The 22,395-nt window shown below is 36.5% G+C and overlaps 1 protein-coding gene across 1 annotated transcript in view; it reads right to left on the reverse strand.

Moving 5' to 3' along the window:
- Window positions 1-22,395, reverse strand: part of DNAH3 (dynein axonemal heavy chain 3) — a 208,920-nt gene that overhangs the window by 72,357 nt on the left and 114,168 nt on the right. Inside the window, exons 41-42 of the mRNA XM_068524531.1 lie at window positions 21,603-21,732; window positions 12,423-12,668 (exon numbers count right to left, since the gene is read on the reverse strand). Of these exons, the coding sequence (XP_068380632.1) occupies window positions 12,423-12,668; window positions 21,603-21,732 (376 nt within the window). The remainder of the gene's footprint in view (window positions 1-12,422; window positions 12,669-21,602; window positions 21,733-22,395) is intronic.

The following is a 22,395-nucleotide window of genomic DNA, read 5'->3' on the forward strand; positions in this document are numbered from 1 at the left end:
CAAAGACTAAAAGAAGCTAGGCAGAATCTCCTCTAACTAAATAGTAGATGAGCTGGACTGAGAAATTTTACCTCAAGAGACTGCATGAGAAAGAGCAACAGGCCCACTGGGTATACTCCTAGTCCCCCCTCCCCCCACCCCCGGATACAGAGATGCAGAGATGCAGGTGACATCCCACATAGAAAATTAGGCAGCTGTTGCTTTGCCCTGCCAGGTACTACTCTGGGAGAACTGGAAGAACTGTCTCATTTTTTTCTCATCCTTGCCTTGCCAGGCCATCTTTCTACAGCTGATAGGGGTGGCAGGGTCCCAGACCACGATGAGGAAGGAGATAGTCGTGGCACTTTAAATTCAGTGAGGTATGGTCTTCCAAAGTAAAGAACCACAGTCGCTCCTCAGTTCAAAAATGTCCTTTTTTAGAATGTTCACAGATGAAACAAATAAAAAGGCTGCTTCCAACAGATGGCATTAGTTGATCACATGTGGTCTTTGGATCTTGGCCATCCCATTGTTCCTGACTCTAGAGTTTACAGCATTTGGGGTTTTTTTAAGGGGGTTTATGAATACCATTTACCCTGATCGTGTCCAAAAGTAGTGGAGAGTTTTGAAAACCAGCAAAAAGAGAGATGTATGATTACCATGGAGACAAAAGTAAAGCTTAACTTTCAATGGATATGTTCACATCGGTCACTTGTAAGGTGTCGTTTTGCTCTTACAAACAGCTTTTTCAGAACCAAACCTACTTTTAAGTAGAGTAGTTGTTGCAAAAGAAGGTATATGAAGAAACTAGTCTGCAGTACACGCTGGAAATTATGGGGTCTTTTTAATACTGCATCAGTTGAATAGGACATGGAGGAAGGAGACGAGCCCATTACAGTAGGCAGGAGATGCTGTAGGGAACTTGGAAGCTGTGCACATAATAATTAGCTGCTCAGCTACAGAAGGAAAGGAAAGATGTTGTCACAAAGTGAACCAAGAATGGGGTCAAGGGTACTTCATGTACCAATTTGCTGACACAGAGCATGAAGAGATTGATCTTGAAGCATGGGGAAGCAGACAACAACACATGGAACCTGTGAAAAAATGTTGCAATGTAAAGGAATATAATATGGAGATTAAACTTGAAGAGTATACCTCTGAACCTTGTTTACTGCAGGACGCACAACCAAATTTCAGAAAACCGTTTGATATCCTAAACAGGGTGCAAAAAGACATAATTTTTCCACGAAATAGGAACAGAAAACCATAAGGAGAAAACAGGCTTAGATGAAAAGGCAAAATGAGATTAAAAAAGGGAGATGAATGAGCTAACAGAGATGATGATGAGGAGGAGGACAGCAGTAAAAGTTGCTAATATTTATTTAACACTTTCTGTGTACCACGCTTTATTCTAAATGCTTTTACATGTGTTAACCTGTTTAATTCTTACAAGAACACCATGAATGCATAACATTATCATTGCCCTCATTTCATAATTGAGGAAACTGAGCGGCGTTAAGGAACTTGCTCAAAGTCACCCAACCAGTAAATACTGGAGCCAGGATTCAAGCTCTGACAATTTGACTTCATGGCCTGTGCTTTTAATCATACACTAAGAAAGGATAGTGAGGAAACAAAAGACACATAGCAGAATTAAAATCACTTAAGGCAGTAAAAGCATAATTGAAGTTGTGGGTGAATCATATTAAAATGAAAAATCGGTATTAAAAAAGGCAAAAACACAAAAATAAGGAAAGAGGAGATGATAGATATGGAAGCCAGAGACTAAAACTTTCCCTTGATGACTGAAAGGACTCATCATGTTCTAGGAAAAATAAACAAAAGAATACCTACATCTAGACATAGTCTGTTAAAAATAAAACTATGATAGAACATTACAAAAAAGAACATCAACAGGCCAATAAGAACCTGTGAAAAGGGCTTCCCTGGTGGCACAGCGGTTAAAATCCACCTGCCAATGCAGGGGACATGGGTTCAAGCCCTGGTCCGGGAAGATCCCACATGCTGTGGAACAACTAAGCCTGTGCACCACAACTACTGAGCCTGCGCTCTAGAGCCTGCAAGCCACAACTACTGAAGCCCACATGCCAAAACTACTGGAGCCCACGTGCCACAACTACTGGAGCCCACACGCCTAGAGCCCGTGCTCTGCAACAAGAGAAGCCATCGCAATGAGAAGCCTGCGCACCTCAATGAAGAGTAGTCCCCGCTCACCACAACTAGAGAAAGCCCATGCGCAGCAACGAAGACCCAACACAGCCAAAAATAAATAAATAAATTAGTTAATTAAATCTATTAAAAAAAAAAGAACCTGTGAAAAACAACCACTATAGATATATAAAAGTCAATCTCACTCTAATCAAAAAGAGAAGAAATTTAAATTAGATACTATTTTCAAACTTCAAACATGAACAGAACATCAATATACCTGAGGCAAAACTGACGGAACTACAAGGAGAAACAGAAAAATCCACTATTACAGTTGGAGACTTCAGTACCCCCCTATCAGTAATTGACAGGTAGCTGGCAGAAAATGATTAAGGATATAGTTAAACTAAGCAGTATCATCATCAGTCAACTGGAACTGATTGACATCTATAGATTACTTCATCTAACAAGAGCAGAATATACTCTTCTCAAGCTCACATGGACCATTCACCAAGATAGACCATATTCTGGGCCATAAAACACATCTTAAAAATTTTTAATGAATAGAAATCACACAGTGTATACTCTCAGACTAGAATGCAGTTAAACTAGAAAGAACTCTGTACTATCTGCTCAATTTTTCTGTAAACCAAAACTGCTCTAAAACTAAAGTCTATTAAACATTTTTTAAAAAGAGAAGAAATGTGGGGATTGGCAAGATGGTAGAATAGAAAGAGTTCACCTCTCACGAGCACACCCAAATCACAACTATCTGCAGAACAACTATCTTTGAAAAAGACTGAAACCTACAAGAAAAGATCTTCTACAACTAAAGACATAAGGAAGGAACCACAGTGAGACAGGTAGGAGGGATGGACTGGCAATATAAAGTCCCATACCTGTGGGGTGAGGGTGACCCAGAAACTGGAGAATAATTATAGTGCAGAAGTTCTCCCACAGGAGCGAGAGTTCAGAGCCCCAAATAGGGCTCCCCAGCCTGGGACAACCCCCCACCCTCAGAGTATTTGGCTTTGAAGGTCAGTGGGGCTTAATTTTGGGAGTCCGAAAGGACTGGGGGAAATAGAGACTTCACTCTTAAAGGGCACACACACAATATCCCATGCACTGGGACTCAGGGCAAAAGCAGTAATTTGATAGCAGCCTGGGCCAGACCTACCTGCTGGTCTTGGAGAGTCTTGCAGAGAGGCCAGCGGGTGGGGGGACAGTGCAGCAGTGGCTTACCTTGGGGATGTAGACACTGGCAGCAGCCATATTTGGGAGCTTTGTACCATGCAGACAATGCTGCTGTCAGCAACCATAGTGGGATCCTACCTCTAGCTCATTAGCACAAGACCTGGCCCCACCCAATAGACTGTAGGCACCAGTGCTGGGATGCCTCAGGCCACAACTAACTGGGTGGAGACACAGCTCCACCCATCAGCAGACAGGCTTCCTAAAGACTTCCTGAGCTCATGGCCCCTCTAGACATGCCTCTAGACACAGCCCTGCCCACCAGAGGGTCAAGACCCAGCTCTACCCACCAGTGGACAGGCCCTGGCCTGGCCCTCCAGGAAACCTGCACTAGCCTCAAGACCAGCCTCATCCATCAGGAGGCAAACACCAGATGCAAGAAAACCACAATCTCACAGACCCTGTCTTCCCACAGCAGGCCAGATCCTACCCTAGGACCAGCTGGGCCCTGGTCCTGCCCAGTGGCAGGCCAACACAAGCTTCGGGACAGCATGGACCTCACAGCTAACTGTCAGGAACTGCCCTGCCCCACCAGGGATCTGACACCAGCTCTGGGATCCCTGGGCTCTACAGCCAGACTCCAAGACCTGGCTCTGCCTGACAGTAGTCCAGAACTAACCCTAGAACCTGGCTTCACCCACCAGTGGGGGGGATCAACAGCCCCAGAGTCTTCTGGACCTTGACTCCATGCACCAGTGAGCCAGCACTAGCCCCAGGGACCCTGCAATCAGTGCCTTGTGACCAGGCCCTGCTAACCAGCAGCCAGCAGCATCTGCACAAGGCAGGGCCTGGCAACCTACTGGGCTAGGGACCAACCAAGTGTACCAGACTGCCCACATAGCCCACCATAACTGAAGTACCCAAGCAACACTCTTAGAGGGAATCCCTAGAGCACACAGTTTGGATGACAACAGGGGAGTGCACTGCTGGGACACATAGGATATCTCCTAAGGAAGGCTACTTCTCCAAGTCAAGAAATGTGACTAACCTACCACATACATAAAAATACAAATAGCAACTCAGACAAAATGAGGTAGGAGAGGAACATGTTCCAGATGAAGGAACAAGATAAAACCCCAGAAGAAAACCAAGTGACGTGGAGATAGGCAATCTACCTAAGAAAGAGTTCAGATAATGATTGTAAAGATGATGAAAGAACTTGGGAGAAGAATGGATGCACAGAGTGAGAAGTTAGAAGTTTTAAACAAAGAGTTAGAATATATAAAGAACAACCAAAGAGAGATGAAGAATATAATAAATGAAATGAAAAAATACGTTAGAAGGAATCAAGAGTAGACTAAATGATACAGAGGAACGGATCAGTGAGCTGGAAGACAAAGTAGTGGAAATCACTACTGCTGACAGAAAAAAGAAAAAAGAATGAAAAGAAATGAGAACAGTTTAAGAGACCTCTGGGACACTATTTAGAACACTAATATTCACATTATAGGGGTCCCAGAAAGAGAAGAGAGAGAGTGAAAGGGGCTGAGAACATACTTGAAAACATAATAGCTGAAAAACTTCCCTAACATGGGAAAGGACACAGTCACCAAGTCCAGGAGGTGCAGAGAGTCCCATACAGGATGAACCCAATGAGGAACACACCAAGACACACTGTAATAAAAATGACAAAAATTAAAGATAAAGAGAGAATATTAAAAGCAGTGAGGGAAAAGCAACAAATAACATACAAGGGGACTCCCGTAAGTCTATCAGCTGCTTTTTCAGCAGAAACTCTGCAGGCCGGAAGGGAGTGGCACAATATATTTAAAGTGATGAAAGGTAAAAACCTACAACCAAAAATACTCTACCTGGCAAGGCTCTCATTCAGATTTGATGGAGCGATCAAAAGCTTTACAGACAAGCAAAAGCTAAAAAAGTTCAGCACCACCAAATGAGCTTTATAACAAATGTTAAAGGAACTTCTCTAGGCAAAAAGGAAAGGCCACAACTAGAAACAAGAAAATTACAAAATGAAAAAGGTCACCAGTAAAGGCAAACCTACAATAAAGGTAGGAAATCATCCACACACAAAGCTAGTAGGGAGGTTAAAAGTCAAAAGTAGTAAAATCATCTATACCCACAGTAAGCAGTTATGAGATACAGAAAACAATTAGATGTAAAAATATGATATCAAAAATAGTAATTGGGAGGGGAGGAGAGTACAAATGCAGGGTTTTAAAAATGCATTTGAAATGAAGAGATCAGCAACTTATACACACACACACCAATACACACACATATACAGACTGCCATATAAAATCCTCATGGTAACCACCACAAACCAAAAATCTAAAATAGACATACACAAAAAAAAGAAAAAGGAATCCGAATATAACACTAAAGATAGTCATCAAATCTTAAGAGAAAAAAAGAAGAAAAAGAATAAAATGGCAATATGAACATAAATATCAATAATTACCTTAAATGTAAATGGATTAAATGGTCCAACCAAAAGACATAGAGTGGCTGAATGGATACAAAAACAAGACCTGTATATATGCTGCCTACAAGAGACTCACTTCAGATATAGAGACACACACAGACTGATAGTGAAGGGATGCAAAGAGGTATTCTGTGCAAATGGAAATCAAAAGTAGCAATACTTATATCAGACAAAATAGACTTTAAAATAAAGTCTGTTACAAGAGACAAAGAAGGATACTATATAATGATCAAGGGATCAATCCAAGAAGCAGATATAACAATTGTAAACATATACGCACCCAACATAGGAGCACCTCAATATATGAGGCAAATATTAACAGACATAAAAGGAGAAATTGACAGTAACACAATAATAGTGGGGGGGGTGCTTTAACACCCCACTTACATCAATAGACAGGTCATCCAGACAGAAAATTAATAAGGAAACACTGGTCTTAAATGACACCTTTGATCACACGAACTTAATTGATATACATAGAGCATTCCATCTGAAAGCAGCAGAATATACATAATTTCAAGTGCACATGGAACATTCTCCAGGACAGATCACATGCTAGGCCACAAAAAAGCCTCAGTAAATTTAAGAAAATTTAAATCATATCAAGTATCTTTTCCGACTACAAAACTATGAGACTAGAAATCAACTATAAGAAAAATACTGCAAAAATCACAAATATGTGGAGGCTAAACAACCAATGGATTACTGAAGAAATCAAAGAGGAAATAAAAAAATACCTAGACACAAATGAAAATGAAAACACAATGATCCGAAACCTATGGGATACAGCAAGAGCAGTTCTAAGAGGGAAATTTATAGCAATACAATCTTACTTCAGGAAACAAGAAAAATCTCAAATAAGCAACCTAACCTTACAACTAAAGGAACTAGAAAAAGAAGAATAAATGAACCCAAAGTTAGTAGAAGGAGAGAAATCATAAAGATCAGAAGAGAAATAAATGAAATAGAGACTAAAAAACAATAGAAAAGATCAATGAAACGAAAAGCTGGTTCTTTGAAAAGATAAACAAAATTGATAAACCTGTAGCCAGACTCATCAAGAAAAAAAGGGAGAGGGCCCAAATCAATAAAATCAGAAATGAAAAAGGGGAAATAACAACCGACACTACAGAAATACAAATGATCATAAGAAACTACTATGAACAGCTATATGCCAATAAAATGAACAACCCAGAAGAAATGGACAAATTCTTGGGAAGGTACAATCTCCCAAGACTGGACCTTGAGGAAATAGAAAATATGAACAGACTAATTGCCAGTAATAAAGTTGAATCAGTAATTTAAAAACTCCCAACAAACCGAAGTCCAGGACCAGAGGGCTTCACAGGTGAATTCTACCAAACATTTAGAGGAGAGTTAACACCTACCTTCTCAAACTATTCCAAAAAATTGCAGAGGCAGGAACACTTCTGAATGCATTCTATGAGGCCTGCATCACCCTGATACCAAAACCAAAGTTATCACAAAAAAAGAAAATTACAGGCCAATATCACTGATGAACATAGATGCAAAAATCCTCAACAAAATATTAGCAAACCAAATCGAACAATACATTAAAAGCATCATACACTATGATCAAGTGGGATTTATCCCAGGGATGCAAGGATTTTTTCAATATCCACAAATCAATGTGAAACACCACATTAACAAATTGAAGAATAAAAACCACATGATCATCTCAATAGATGAAAAAAAGCTTTTGACAAAATACAACATCCATTTATGATTAATAATCTCCACAAAGTGGGTGTAGAGGAAACATACCTCAACATAATAAAGGCCATATATGATAAGTCCACAGCTAACATCATACTCAATGATGAAAAGCTGAAAAAAACTACTACTACTTCATCACCAAAAACTATGACAGTTCATCAATGAATTCGGTAAAGCTGCAGGATACAAAATTAATATACAGAAATTGGTTACACTTCTATACACTGTAAACAAACTATCAGAAAGAGAATTTAAGGAAAGAATTCCATTTACCATCGCATCAGAAAGAATAAAATATCTAGGAATAAATCTAAATAAGGAGGTAAGAGACCTATAATTGGAAAACTATGAGACACTGATGAAAAACTGAAGACAACACAAACAGATGGAAAGATATACTGTGTTCATGGATTGGAAGAATTAATATTGTTAAAATGACCATACTACCCAAGGTAATCTACAGATTTAATGCAAACCCTATCAAAATATCAAAGGCATTTTTCACAAAACTAGAACAAGTAATTGTAAAAGTTGTATGTAAACACAAAAGACCCCCTAATAACCAAAACAATATTTTTTGGATTTGTCTCCTAAGGCAAAGGAAACAAAAGCAAAACTAAACAAATGGGACCTAATGAAACTTAAAAGCTTTTGCATATCAAAGGAAACCATGGACAAAATGATAAAGACAACCTACTGAATGGGAGAAAATATTTGCAAATGATATGACCGATAAGGGGTTATAAACAGGTAATACAACTCAACATCAATAAAACAAACAACCAGATTAAAAAATGGGCAGAGGAACTGAATAGACTTTTTTTTAAAAGAGGAAATACAGATGGCCAACAGGCACATGAAAAGATGCTTAACATCGTTAATCATCAGAGAAATGCAAGTCCAAACCACAAAGAGGTATCGCCTCACACCTGTCAGAATGACCATCATCAAAAAGAACACAAATATCTAATGTTGGCGAGGATGTGGAGAAAAGGGAACCCTCGTACACTGTTGGTGGGTGTCTAATGGTGCAGCCACTGTGTAAAACAGTATGGAGGTTGCTCAAATAACTAAAAATAGAACTATCATATGACCCAGCAATTCCACTCCTGGTTATATATCTGAAAAAAACAAAATCACTAATTCAAAAAGATACATGTACCCCAATGTTCATTGCAGCACTATTTACAATAGCCAGGTCATGGAAGCAACCTAAACGTCCATCAACAGATGAATGGATAAAAAAGATGCAGTATATACAATGGAATATTACTCAGCCATAAGGAGAACGAAATTGAGTCATTTGTAGTGATGTGGATGGACCTAGAGTCTGTTATACAGAGTGAAGTAAGTCAGAAAGAGAAAAACAAATACTGTATATTAATGCACATATATGGAATCTAGAAAAATGGTACTGATGAACCTAGTGGCAGGGCAGGAATAGAGACGCAGACGTAGAGAACAGCCTTGTGGACACAGCGGGGGAAGGGGAGGCTGGGATGAATTGAGAGAGTAGCATTGACATATATACACTGCCATTGTAAAACAGATAGCTAGTGGGAAGCTGCTGTATAGCACAGGGAGATCAGCTCAGTGCTTTATGACAACCTAGAGGGATGGGATGGAGAGGGTGGGAGGGAGGCTCAAGAGGGAGGGGATATATGTATACACATAGCTGATTCACTCTGTTGTACAGCAGAAACTAACACAACATTGTAAAGCAATTATAATCCAATAAAGATGTTAAAAAAAAGATACACGCACCCAATATTCATAGCAGCATTATTTGCAATAGCCAAGATATGGAAGCAACCTAAGTGTCCATCCACAGATGAATGGATAAAAATGTGCTATACATACACAATGGAATACTACTCAGCCACAAAAAGAATGAAATTTTGCTATTTGCAGCAACATGGATGGACTTGGAGGGCATTATGCTAAGTGAAATAAGCCAGACAGAGAAAGACAGTACTATATGATGTCACTTACATGTGGAATCTAAAAAATACAACCTAGTGAATAAAAAAAGAAGCAGACTCACAGATATAGAGAATTAGTGGTTACAAGAGGGGTGAGGGAACGGGGGAGGGGCAACATTGGGGTAGGGGGCTCAGAGGTACAAACTTCTAGGTATAAAATAAGCTACAAGGATATACTGTACAACATGGGGACTATAGCAAATATTTTATAATAACTATATATGGAGTGGAACCTTTAAAAATTGTGAATCACTATATTGTATACCTGTAACATATAATATTATACATCAACTATACTTAAATTAAAAATATAATAAAAAATTTAAAAAGAGAAAAAAGCTAAAATGAGATACCACTTTCACATTCTTAATTGCTCAAGATTTAAAAAAAAAAAAATGGAAATAGTGTTGGTGAGGGCACAAGGGAAATTTAGCAATCAAAAGCTTTAAAATTTTATTGACTGTTGACTCAGTAATCCTATTTCTAGGGAATTATCCTAAGGAAGTTATCATGAATTAAGCAAATGGGTAGCCACCAGAATGTTGTTCATCAAAACACTGTTAATGATAGCAAAAACTAGAACATAAGTACAGAATGATCCCATGTGTGTAAAAATAAATCTGTAGGCACATACGTGAATAGGGAAGTGTCTAAAAGGATGGTCATCAACATGTTAATATTTGTTTTCTTTTTTAAAAAATTATACCTTTTTTATTATATGATACATTCATATTTTTTCTTAAAAAATTAATAATGAACTTTACACCCATCATGATGGCTATTATAAAAAACAAAAGAAAACATAATATGAGGCTGTGGAGAAATTGAAATGCTTGTGCATTGTTGGCAGGAAGTTACAATGGTGCAATCAGTATGGAAAACATTACGGCAGTCCCTCAAAAAATTAAACATAGAATTACTGTATGATCCAAAAATTCCACTTTTGGGCATACACCCAAAAGAACTGAAAGCAAGAGACTCAAACAAATATTTGTACACCCGTGTTCATAGCACCATTATCACAGTAGCCAAAAGGTGGAAGCAACCTAAGTTTCCATGACAAATGAATGGATAAACACAATGTGGTATATCCATATACAGAAATACTATTCAGCCTTTAAAAGGAAGGAAATTCTGACACATGCCACAGCATGCATGAACTTTGAAGACATTACGGTAAGTGAAATAAACTAGTCAAAAAAGGACAAATAGTATATGATTTTACCTATATGATTTTACTTATATTCTAGAGTAGTCAAATTTATAGAGACAAAGTTGAATAGTTGTTGCTAGGGGCTAAGGGAAGGAGGAAATGGGGAGTTACTGTTTAATAAGTATGGAGTTTCCATTTGAAAAGATGAAAAATTCTGGGGATGGATGGTGGTGATACTTGCACAACAATGTGAATGTATTTAACACCACTGAACTGTACACCTGAAAATAGTTAAAATGGTAAATTTTATGATATGTATATTTTACCACAATAAAAGATAAAAAAAGAAAATCTTCTGAATTAAAAAAACAGAGGAAAAAAAAAGAAGAATGGATGTACTACCATCTAACAAGGGGATTGGTACAGGGCCTCCATGCAGTTCATCTGACAGATAACCATGTATCACATATTTGAAGTGTGCCAGGTGTGCTGGGGAAAGTGTGTGTTTAGGGGGACAATGGCAACTACTTGCTCATTCATTTTTTTTATTATTATGTAAAGTTTCAAACATAAAGAAACACTGAAAACCCTGTACGGTGAACATCTGTATACCCATCTCCTAGATTCTACCATTAGTTTTTCACTTGTTTTATCACATACCTGTTCATCCCTCTGTCCATCCATTAAGTCATCTTATTTTTTGACACATTTCAAAGAAAATATATACACCTCCTCATAAATACTTCGGCATGTATATCACTAACTGTTCAATATTTATGTTTTTTCATTTGCTAAAAAATTTGCATACAATGAAATGCACAAGTCTTGTTTTCATTCACTGAGTTTTGAGAATTGCATGTATTTGTGTAACCCAAATCTCTCTCAACATATACAACATTACCATCACCCCAGGGAGTTCCCTCATGGGCCCATCATATACTTTTTTATAATTAAGAAAATGTAAAACTATTTGGAATGTATATATAGTATGATCCCATTTTTGCTATAGAAATACAGAAAAAAACTGGAAGAAAAAATATAAAAAGTGATTATTTCTGGATAGTGGGATTACCATTGATATTTATTTTCTTCTATTCCTTTCTCTGTATTTTCTAAATGTGATGTAATGTATTACTTGGGTGGTAAGAAAAAAAGCAGTAAAAGCTACTTAAAAGAAAACAAACATCTTTCAATCTTTTTATGAATGATGTCACACATAGAAGAATATTAATACATCACTAATCATTCTGAAGATAATGTATGTAGCAAAATTATAAATATTTTAATATAATATTAGATTACAATGAAAAAATTAAAGGAAATGTTAATACCATAATCACCATGATATGACATGTATACACATAGAACAGGACTAGAAGGGCGTAAGAAAATAAAGTGGCTATATTTCTCATGCTGTTCCCTGGGGCCTGTTAGAGTGATGAGATTATGGGTAATTAAAAAAAAAGTTATATCGACTTTTTCTAAATTAAAAATTAGTAGTTAAAATAACCCATAAGACCCTGACTTCAGGGTCACCCATCTCTACATACACGGGCCAGCTCTGAAGAAGTGAACCCTCTCAGGCAAGCTACAGAATCTTTCCTGGCTTTTGTAAAGGCCTCACGTGGGCCACACATTTTGGTTGGGTTTGGAACATATGTTCCAAACCACTATAGTAAGACAAAACAAACAGGTACTAAGTTACCTCTTTCTGGAAAGATGTTGTTTTTGGTGAGTTTGACGCTTTTGGGTCTTGGGTTGTTATCATCCATACCCATGATGAGGTTGCGGAAAAACAGATCAAATTTCTTTCTGCTGTCTGCGTTGATGGTGCCGGCCACGGTCCACACCAAGGCAAAAAGGAATAGACCTTGCAGCCACAGGAAGATCTGTTGGCTTGTCAGGCTTTCAAATAATTCACTTTCCTTCTCTTCTATTTCCCTGATTTCATCTAAAAGCAAGAAAAGGAATCTCAGGAAAAGCTGCAGAGTGCAATAGATATGAATTGGGCAGTTTTGTCTGTGAAGGGCCTGGGAAGAGGATTGATACTGGTTGAGTGGCATCACCTGCCAGATCCTTTATCCACATACATTAAAAAACATTTTTTTTTATTGTGGTAAGATATGCATAACAGAAAAGTTACCATCTTAACCATTTTAAAGTTCAGTGGTATTAAATACATTCATGTTGTTGTGCAACCATCACCACTAGTCATATCCAGAGCTATTTTCATCTTAAAAAGCTGAAACTCTGTATCCATGAAACATTAATTCATTACCCTCTCTCCAACGGCCTGGCAAACAGCATTCTACTTTCTGTCTTTATAAATTTGACTAACCTAGGTATGTCTTAGAGGTGAAATCATATAGTCTTTTTCTGACTGGCTTATTTCTCTTAGCATAATGTCCTCAAGGTTCATCCATGTTGCAGCATGTATCAGAATTTCTTTCTTTTTTTAATTTTGGCCGCACCATGAGGCTTGTGGGGTCTCTGTTCCTCAACCAGGGATTGAACCCAGGCCACAGCAGTGAAAGCGCCAAATACTAACCACTAGACCACTAGGGAACTCCCCAGAATTTCCTTCCTTTTTTAAGGCTGAATAATATTTCACCAAATGTATATACTAGATTTATTTATCCATTCATTAGTTGATGGACACTTGGGTTGCTTCCACCTTTGGCTACTGTGAATAATGCTGCTATGAACATGGGTGTACAAATATCTGTTTATGTCCCTACTTTCAATTCCTTTGTATATATACCAGAAGTAGAAGTGCTAAGTCATCTGGTAATTCTATTTTTAATTCTGAGGATCTGACAAACTATTTTCCATAGCAACTGTACCATTTTACATTTCCATCAACAGTGCACAAGGGTTCCAATTTCTCTACATCCTCATCAACACTTGTTCTTTTGGTTGTTGATGCTGTTGTTCTTGTTGTTTGGATAGTATCCATCCTAATAGGTATGAGGTGGTATCTCATTGTGGTTTTGATTTGCATTTTCCTAATAATTAGAGATGTTGAGCATCTTTTCATGTGGTTATTAACCATTTGTGTATCTTCTTTGGAGAAATGTCTATTTAAGTCCTTTGCCTATTATTTATCATATTATTTGTTTTTGTGTTGTTAAATTTTAGGAGTTCTCTATATATTCTGGGTATTCATCCTTTACAAATATATGATTTGTAAATATTTTCTCCCACTTGTGGGTTGCCTTTTTATTCTGTTGCTAGAGTCTTTTGATGTACAAAAGTTTTCAATTTTCATGCAGTGTATTTGTCTTTTTTTTCTTTTGTTGCCTGTGACTTTGGTGTCATATCCAAGAAATCATTGCCAAATAGCTTTCCACCTTATGTCTTCTAGAAAGTTTATAGGTTTAGTTCTTATGTTTAGGTCTTTCATCTGTTTTGAGTTAATCTTTGTAGATGGTATTAAGGGTCCAACTTCATTCTTTTGTAAGTGGATATCCAGGTTTCCTGACACCATTTGTTGAAAAGACTGTCCTTTCCCCATTGAAATGTCTTGGCATCCTTTTGGAAAATCATTTGACAATACATGTAAGGGTTTATATCTAGACTTTCTATTCCACTCCACTGGTTTATACATCTGTCTTTATGAGTACTGCACTGTTTTGATTATTTTAGCTTTGCTTTAAGTTCTAAAATCAGAAAGTGTTCTTTGTTCTCCAACTTTCTGTTTCTTTTTCAAGATTGTTTTGGCTATTCAGGGTCTTTGAAATTCCATATGAATTTTAGGATGGATTTTTATATTTCTGCAAAAAATGTAATTGGGATTTTAATAGAAATCGCACTGAATCTGTAGATTATTTTGGGTACTACTGACATCTTAACAATACTTAGTCTTCCAATACATGAACTTGGAATGCCTTTCTATTAAAGTGTTCTATAATTTCTTTCAGCAATGTTTTGTAGTTTTCATTGTAGAAGTCTATCACCTTCTTGGTTAAGTTAATTCCTATGTATTTTATTCTTTGTTAGGCTATTGTAAGTGACATTGTTTTCTTAATTTAGATTTCAAATTGTTCTTTGTCAGTGTACAGAAATGCAACAGAAATACACTAATTTTGTGTGTTGATTTTGTATCCTGCCACTTTGCTGAATTTGTTTATAACAGTTTTTGTGTGTGTGCGTGAAATCTTTAGGATTTACTACATATTAGATCATATAATCTGCAAACAGAGATAATTTTACTTCTTCCTTTCTAATGTGGATATATATTTTTATTTCTTTTTCTTGCCTAATTACTCTGGCTAGTACTTCCAATACTATGTTGAATAGAAGTGGTGAAAGCAAGCATCCTTTCCCTGTTCTTGATCTTAGCTGAAAAGCTTTAAGTCTTTCACCATTGAGTATAATGTTCACTGTGGGTTTTTCATATATGGCTTTTATTATGTTGAGGTAGTATCCTTCTATTCTTACTTTGTTCAGTGTTTATCATGATTTCATGAATTTTGTCAAATGATTCTCTGCGTTAATTGAGATAATGCGTTTTTTTCCCTTCGTTCTGTTAATTACATTGTATTACATGTATCACACATTGATCAATTTTCATACATTGAACCATCCCTGCACTACAGAAATAAATCTTAGTTGGTCACAGTGTATAATCCTTTTAATATGCTGCTTAATTTGGTTTTCTGGTATTTTGGGGGGAATTTTTGCATTAATCTTCATAAGGGATATTGGTCTGTAATTTTCTTGTAGTGTCTTTGTCTGGCTTTGGTGTCTGGGTAACGCTGGCCTCATAGAATGAGTGAGGAAGTGTTCTCTTTTAAACATTTTGTTACAGTTTGAGAAGGACTGATATTAGTTCTCTAAATGCTGGTTGAATTCACCAGTGAAGCCATCAGATCCAGGACTTTTCTTTGTTGGGAGCTTTTTGATAACTGACCAAAACTAGTCACTGGTCTATTCAGATTTCTTCATGATGCAGTCTTGGTAGGTTTTGTGTCTTGGTAGGCATTTGTCCATTTCATTTAAGTAATCCAATTTGTTGGCATGAAATTGTTCACAGTATTCTCTTATAATCCTTTTTATTTCTGTACAATGAGTAGTAATGGCCCCATTTTCATATCTGATTTTAGTAATTTGAGGATAAAGACATGCTGAAGGGACATAGGAACCAACCTGAAGGTGCTCCCAATGGCAAAAACCATTTGAACAGCAAAATAAATAATTATAGCATTGGATTATAATCCATAGAATAAAATAAACATCCATGAGTCCATACTTTGATCAATAAATCATTAAATAAGTAAATAAATATGGAAGAACAGTTTTTCTTTACAGAAGAATTCTAATTTGTAAAAGGAATATAAATATAAATAGAAATTTACATTAGGAAATGCCACCATAATTATTGTTGTAGGCAAGATCTACCAATGAATGTTAAAATCAGTGCATGAAAGTTTGAGGAGAAATAGGATGTCTGCATAGTTTCAAATTATCTTCCCCAATGTACTTATTGATAACAAAGGAAAAAATAGTAACATTAACAGTGGAGAAATACAATTATGAACAAAGTTAATTTAGACCAGAGCCTTCACCAGCAATAAGATAGATCAATATCATGTACCCACTGATGATGCACTCAGGATACATCATCACTTCTGTGGTATTCTCACTAAAAATGCAAATCTTGATTTTTGTTTATCTTTTCAAAGAACCAGCTCTTAGTTTCACTGATCTTTTCTATTGGTTTTTTGTTTGTTTGTCTCTATTTGATTTCTTTCTGCTCTGATCTTTAAGATTTCTTTCCTTCTGCTAACTTTGTGTTTTGTTATTCTTTTCCTAGTTTCTTTGGGTATAAGGTTAGGTCGTTTATTTGAGATTCTTCTTGTTGGCTCAGGTTTGTATCACTGTAAACTTCCCTCTTATAACTGCTTTTGCTGTGTCCCACAGATTTTGGATTGTTGTTTGTTTTCATTTGTCTCCAGGTATTTTGTGATTTCCTCTTTGATTTATTCAGTTATCCATTAGTTGTTTAATAGCATATTGTTTAGCCTCTTTGTACTTTTTGCAGTTTTTTTCTTGTACCTGATTTCTAGTCTCATAGCATTGTGGTTGAAAGAGATGCTTGATATGATTTCAATTTTCTTAAATTTACCAAGGCTTGTTTGTGGCCTAGCATGTTATCTATCCTGGAGAATGTTTTGTATGCACTTGAAAATAATGTGTATTCTGCTGCTTTTGGATGGAATGTTCTATACATGTCTATTGGGTCCATCTAGCCTAATGTCATTTAAGGCCAGTCATCTAAATCTTTAGCCAGATTCATCAAGAAAGAAAGAGAGAAAGCCCAAATCAATAAAGTCAAAAATGAAAAAGGAGAACTTATAATCAACACCACAGAAATACAAAGTAATTGTAGAGATTACTATGAACAACTATACACCAATAAAATGGACAACCTAGAAAAAAATGGACAAATTCTTAGAAAGGTACAAGACTGAACCACGAAGAAAAAGAAAATATGAAGAGACCAATTACCAGTAATAAAATTGAATAAGTAATTTAAAAACTCCCAACAAATGAAAGTCCAGGACCAGAGGGCTTCACAGGTGAATTCTACCAAACATTTAGGGAAGAGTTAAAACCTACCTTCTCAAACTATTCTGAAAAATTGCAGAGGCAGGAACACTTTCCAACTCATTCTATGAGGCCAGCATTACCCTGATACCAAAACCAGACAAAGATATCACAAAAAAAGAAAATTACAGGCCAATATCACTGATGAACATAGATGCAAAAACCCTCAACAAAATATTAGCAAACTGAATTGAAGAATACATTAAAAAGATCATACACCATGATTAAGTGGGATTTATCCCAGGGATGCAAAGATTTTTCAATATCACAAATCAATCAGTGTGATACATCACATTAATAAATTGAAGAATAAAAACCATATGATCATCTCAACAGATGCAAAAAAGCTTTTGATAAAATATATACAATATCCATTTATGATTTAAAAAAATCTCCAAAAAGTGGGTATAGAGGAAACATACCTCAGCATAATAAAGGCCATATACGATAAGCCCACAGTAAATATCATACTCAATGGTGAAAAGCTGAAAGCATTTCCTATAAGATCAGGAACAAGACAAAGATGCCCACTCTCAGCACTTTTATTCAACATAGTATTGAAAGTCCTAGCCACAGCAATCAGACATGAAAAAGAAATAAAAGGAATCCAAATTGGGAAGGAGAGGTAAAACTGTCAGTGCTTGCAGATGACATGATACTATATATAGAAAATCCTAAAGACATCACCAAAAAACTACTACAGTTCACCAATAAATTCAGTAAAATTGCAGGATTCAGTAAAATTAATATGCAGAAGTTGGTTGCACTTCTATACACTGAAAACAAACTATTATAAAGAGAAATTAAGGAAAGAATTCCATTTAATGTTGCATCAAAAAGAATAAAATATCTAGGAATAAATCTAAATAAGGAAGTAAGAGACCTATATTCGGAAAACTACGAGACACTGATGAAAAACTGAAAACGACACAAACAGATGGAAAGATATACTGTGTTCATGGATTGGAAGAATTAATATTGTTAAAATGACCATGCTACCCAAGGTAATCTACAGATTCAATGCAATCCTTATCAAAATATCAAAGGCATTTTTCACAGAACTAGAACAAATAATTCTAAAAGTTGTATGTAAACACATAAGACCCCCTAATAGCCAAAGCAATCTTAAGAAAGAAGAACAGAGCTGGAGGCATCATGCTCCCAGACTTCAGACTATACTACAAAGCTACAGTAATCAAGACAGTATGGTGCTGGTACAAAAACAGAAATATAGATCAATGGAACAGAATAGGGAGCCCAGAAATAAACCCATACACTTATGGTCAATTAATCTATGACAAAGGAGGCAAGAATATACAATGGAGAAAGGACAGTCTCTTCAGTAAGTGGTGCTGGGACAATAGGACGGCTATATGTAAAAGAATAAAATCAGAACATTTTCTCACACCATACATAAAAAATAAACTCAAAATGGATTAAAGACCTAAATGTAAGACCATAAACCATAAAACTCCTAGAAGAAAACATAGGCAGAACACTCTTTGACATAAATTGTAGCAATATTTTTTTGATTTGTCTCCTAAGGCAAAGGAAACAAAATCAAAACTAAACAAATGGGACCCAATGAAACTTAAAAGTTTTTGCATATCAAAGGAAACCATGGACAAAATGATAAGACAACCTACTGAATCAGAGAAAATATTTGCAAATGATATGACTGATAAGGGGTTAATATCTAAAATACATAAGCAGGTCATATAAATCGACAACAAAAAAACAAAAAACCTGATTAAAAATGGGCAGAAGATCTGAATAGACATTTTTCCAAAGAAGAGATACAGATGGCCAACAGGCACATGAAAAGATGTTCAACATCTTTAATCATCAGAGAAATGCAAATGAAAACCATAATGAGGTATCACCTCACACCTGTCAGAATAGTTATCATCAAAAAGACCACAAATATCTAATGTTGGTGAGGATGTGGAGAAAAAGGAACCCTCGTACACTGTTGGCAGGTATGTATATTGGTGCAGCCACTGTGGAAAACAGTATAGAGGTTCCTCAGAAAACTAAAAATAGAGTTGTCATATGATCCAGCAATCCCACTCCTGGGCACATATCTGAAAAAACAAAAACACTAATTCAAAAAGATACATGCACCCAACGTTCATAGCAGCATTATTTACAATAGCCAAGATATGGAAGCAACTTAAGTGTCCATCCACAGATGAATCATTAAAGAAGATGGACTACTCAGCCATAAAAATGAATGAAATTTTGCCATTTGCAAGAACATGGATGGGCTTGGAGGTTATTATGCTTAGTAAAATAAGTCAGACAGAAAAAGACAAATATTACATGTTATCACTCATACGTGGAATCGAAAAATTATAACACACTAGTGAATATAACAAAAAAGAAATGAACTTACAGATATAGAAAACAAACTAGTAGTTACCAGCGGAAAGAGGGACAGGGGAGGGGCAAGACAATGTTTGGTGATTAAGAAGTACCAACTACTATGTATGTAACAAATAAGTTACAAGGATATATTGTACAACACAGGGAATATAGCCAGTATTTTATAATAACTTTAATGGAATATAATCTTTAAAAATTGTGAATCACTGCATTTTACACCTGAAACATATAATATTGTAAATCAACTATACCTCAATTTTTTAAAAAAGCACAATCTCAATCTAATTATGAGAAAATATGAGGCAAACTTAAATTGAGAAGCATTCTATAACATAACTGGCCAGTCTTCATCAAGTGAAAAGGTTATGAAATATAAGGAAAGACTGAAGAACTGTCATAGCTTGTAGGCGACCAAAGAGATAACAACAATTAAATACAATGTGGCATCTTGAATTGGATCCTGGATCAGAAGAAGAACATTTGTGGAAAAATGTGAAATTCAAATAAAGTGTAGTTAACAGTATAGTATCAATGTTAATTTCCTTATTATGATAATTGTACCTTCATTACATAAGATGTTAACATTAAAGAAATCTCGGTAAAGGGTATATGTGACTCTACATTCTTTTAGCAATTTTTCTTTAAGTCTAAAATTATTTCAAAATAAAAGGCTAAAAATGTATTCAGTGTTCCTTATCTCAAGATAAGGAATCATGTTCCTTATCTTGTTAATCACAGCTACCATGTTCTTGCATTTTAACATTGACAGAGTAAAAAGTTATAGCCCCAAAATCAAATATGTGTGCATTCAAACCCAGTCCCCCATTTTTAGTAGTTGTGTGTATTTGAGCACTCCTGAGAGGATTCATAGCTATAGATTCAGGAAGGCAAGAGATGAGGTTACTCAGGACTGTGGACAATAAGTTCACTTCTCATGCTGGTGCTTTCTTTCCTGGAGGAGATACTCCACAAGGATAGTAAAAGGAGCTTGGGAAAGTATGCAAAATTTACAAATAAAAATACAAACATATGATATTGTATGAATTAGTGTGCTTTTAAAAATATTGCCTGTAATTTTAATTTTAGAAAATCAAATAATATTTAGCTAGAGAAAGTCTCCACTCAACAGTTTCCCATGTTACTTTTTTTTTTAATCTACATCTATAATGCCTTTGGAAGAAATGGGCTGAGAAAATATGTTCATGTAGCAGAAGCTGTAAGAAGATTCACCTTCAGTTTGAATTATGTATTATCTTGAGAAAGAAATGGCATCCAATAAAAGTTCTCCAAATTAACACATCTTTTGTCATTTCCAATAGAATCCTGTAAAATTTGATTTATGTGAAATGGTTATAGAGAACTTCTCCAGGACATTTAAACCAATGGTTCTCCATGTCCTGGAGAAGTTCCCTAGTTCTGGAGACTAATGTAATCAGTTTTTTTATAGTGTATCTATGTGTTTTATGAATTCAGATTTTTGTAATCTAAATTTTCATAACATGGAAAAACTTCCTATCTTATTCTTTTCAGAATCTTTTTTTTCTGATATACATTTACATATGTCATCTAAATTCATTTTCCTCCAGGATATCCCTGTTAGGTAAAGAGGAACAGGAATTATTATCTCCATTGTGTGGATGAGGAATCTAATACTGAGGAAGAATGGGCTAATTTGCACAAGAATACCCAGGAAGTCAATGTAAGATCAAGCCAAAATATATGGACTCTTTCCACCAAACTCTACTATCTACACTCAAAAGACTTGCTGGTTCTAGATCAAAATGCTGGTCTCATTGTAACTCATGGAGGGAATAATAGGGGTGGGAGCAGAAGAAATGGCCAAGGCACACCATACGCTCATCTGGCTTAGGAACTGTAGGGCAGTACTTACCTAGCAGAGAGGAGTACAGTCTCATCATTGAGAAGGCAAGGTGGATGGGAGATGTTTGGACCACAAATTTACACTGAAGGTGAATAAATTCCAGGCAGGGCTGGACAAGCCACATGAACATGTCATTGATCTAAGAGTAGAAAGTGAGATTTGACATTATTAAAAAGTGTGTTTAAGACCAAGAGCTTGGGGGCTTCCCTGGTGGCGCAGTGGTTGAGAATCTGCCTGCCAATGCAGGGGACACGGGTTCGAGCCCTGGTTTGGGAAGATCCCACATGCCATGGAGCAACTGGGCCCGTGAGCCACAATTACTGAGCCTGCGCGTCTGTAGCCTGTGCTCCGCAACAAGAGAGGCCGCGATAGTGAGAGGCCCGCGCAACGCGATGAAGAGTGGTCCCCGCTTGCCACAACTAGAGAAAGCCCTCGCACAGAAACGAAGACCCAACACAGCAATCAATCAATGAATCAATCAATAAATAAGAATGTGAATTTCTTTAAAAAAAAATTGTGGATGTTTTAAAAAAAAAAAAAAGACCAAGAGCTTGGTACACCTCGAGGAGGCTGGAAGGTAAGACTGCTGATTACTTTTGAGTCTAGGTGTACTGAGGAAAGTCCACAGGCACCAAGACAGATGCCCCCAGTTTCCTATTTAATGGACTGTGCAGCCCACTGGCCATTCCCCACCCCTCCCATTCCACTAAGCTGAATACTCAAGAGAAGCTTGGAGCCACTATGGGTCAGCTACAGGATGCATGAAATAGTTTTAGGTCCCAGCCACTGTATCTGCCTTTGT

The sequence above is a fragment of the Eschrichtius robustus genome, chromosome 16 (genome assembly GCF_028021215.1).
Source record: "Eschrichtius robustus isolate mEscRob2 chromosome 16, mEscRob2.pri, whole genome shotgun sequence".
In the NCBI taxonomy this organism is placed as follows: Eukaryota; Metazoa; Chordata; class Mammalia; order Artiodactyla; family Eschrichtiidae; genus Eschrichtius; species Eschrichtius robustus.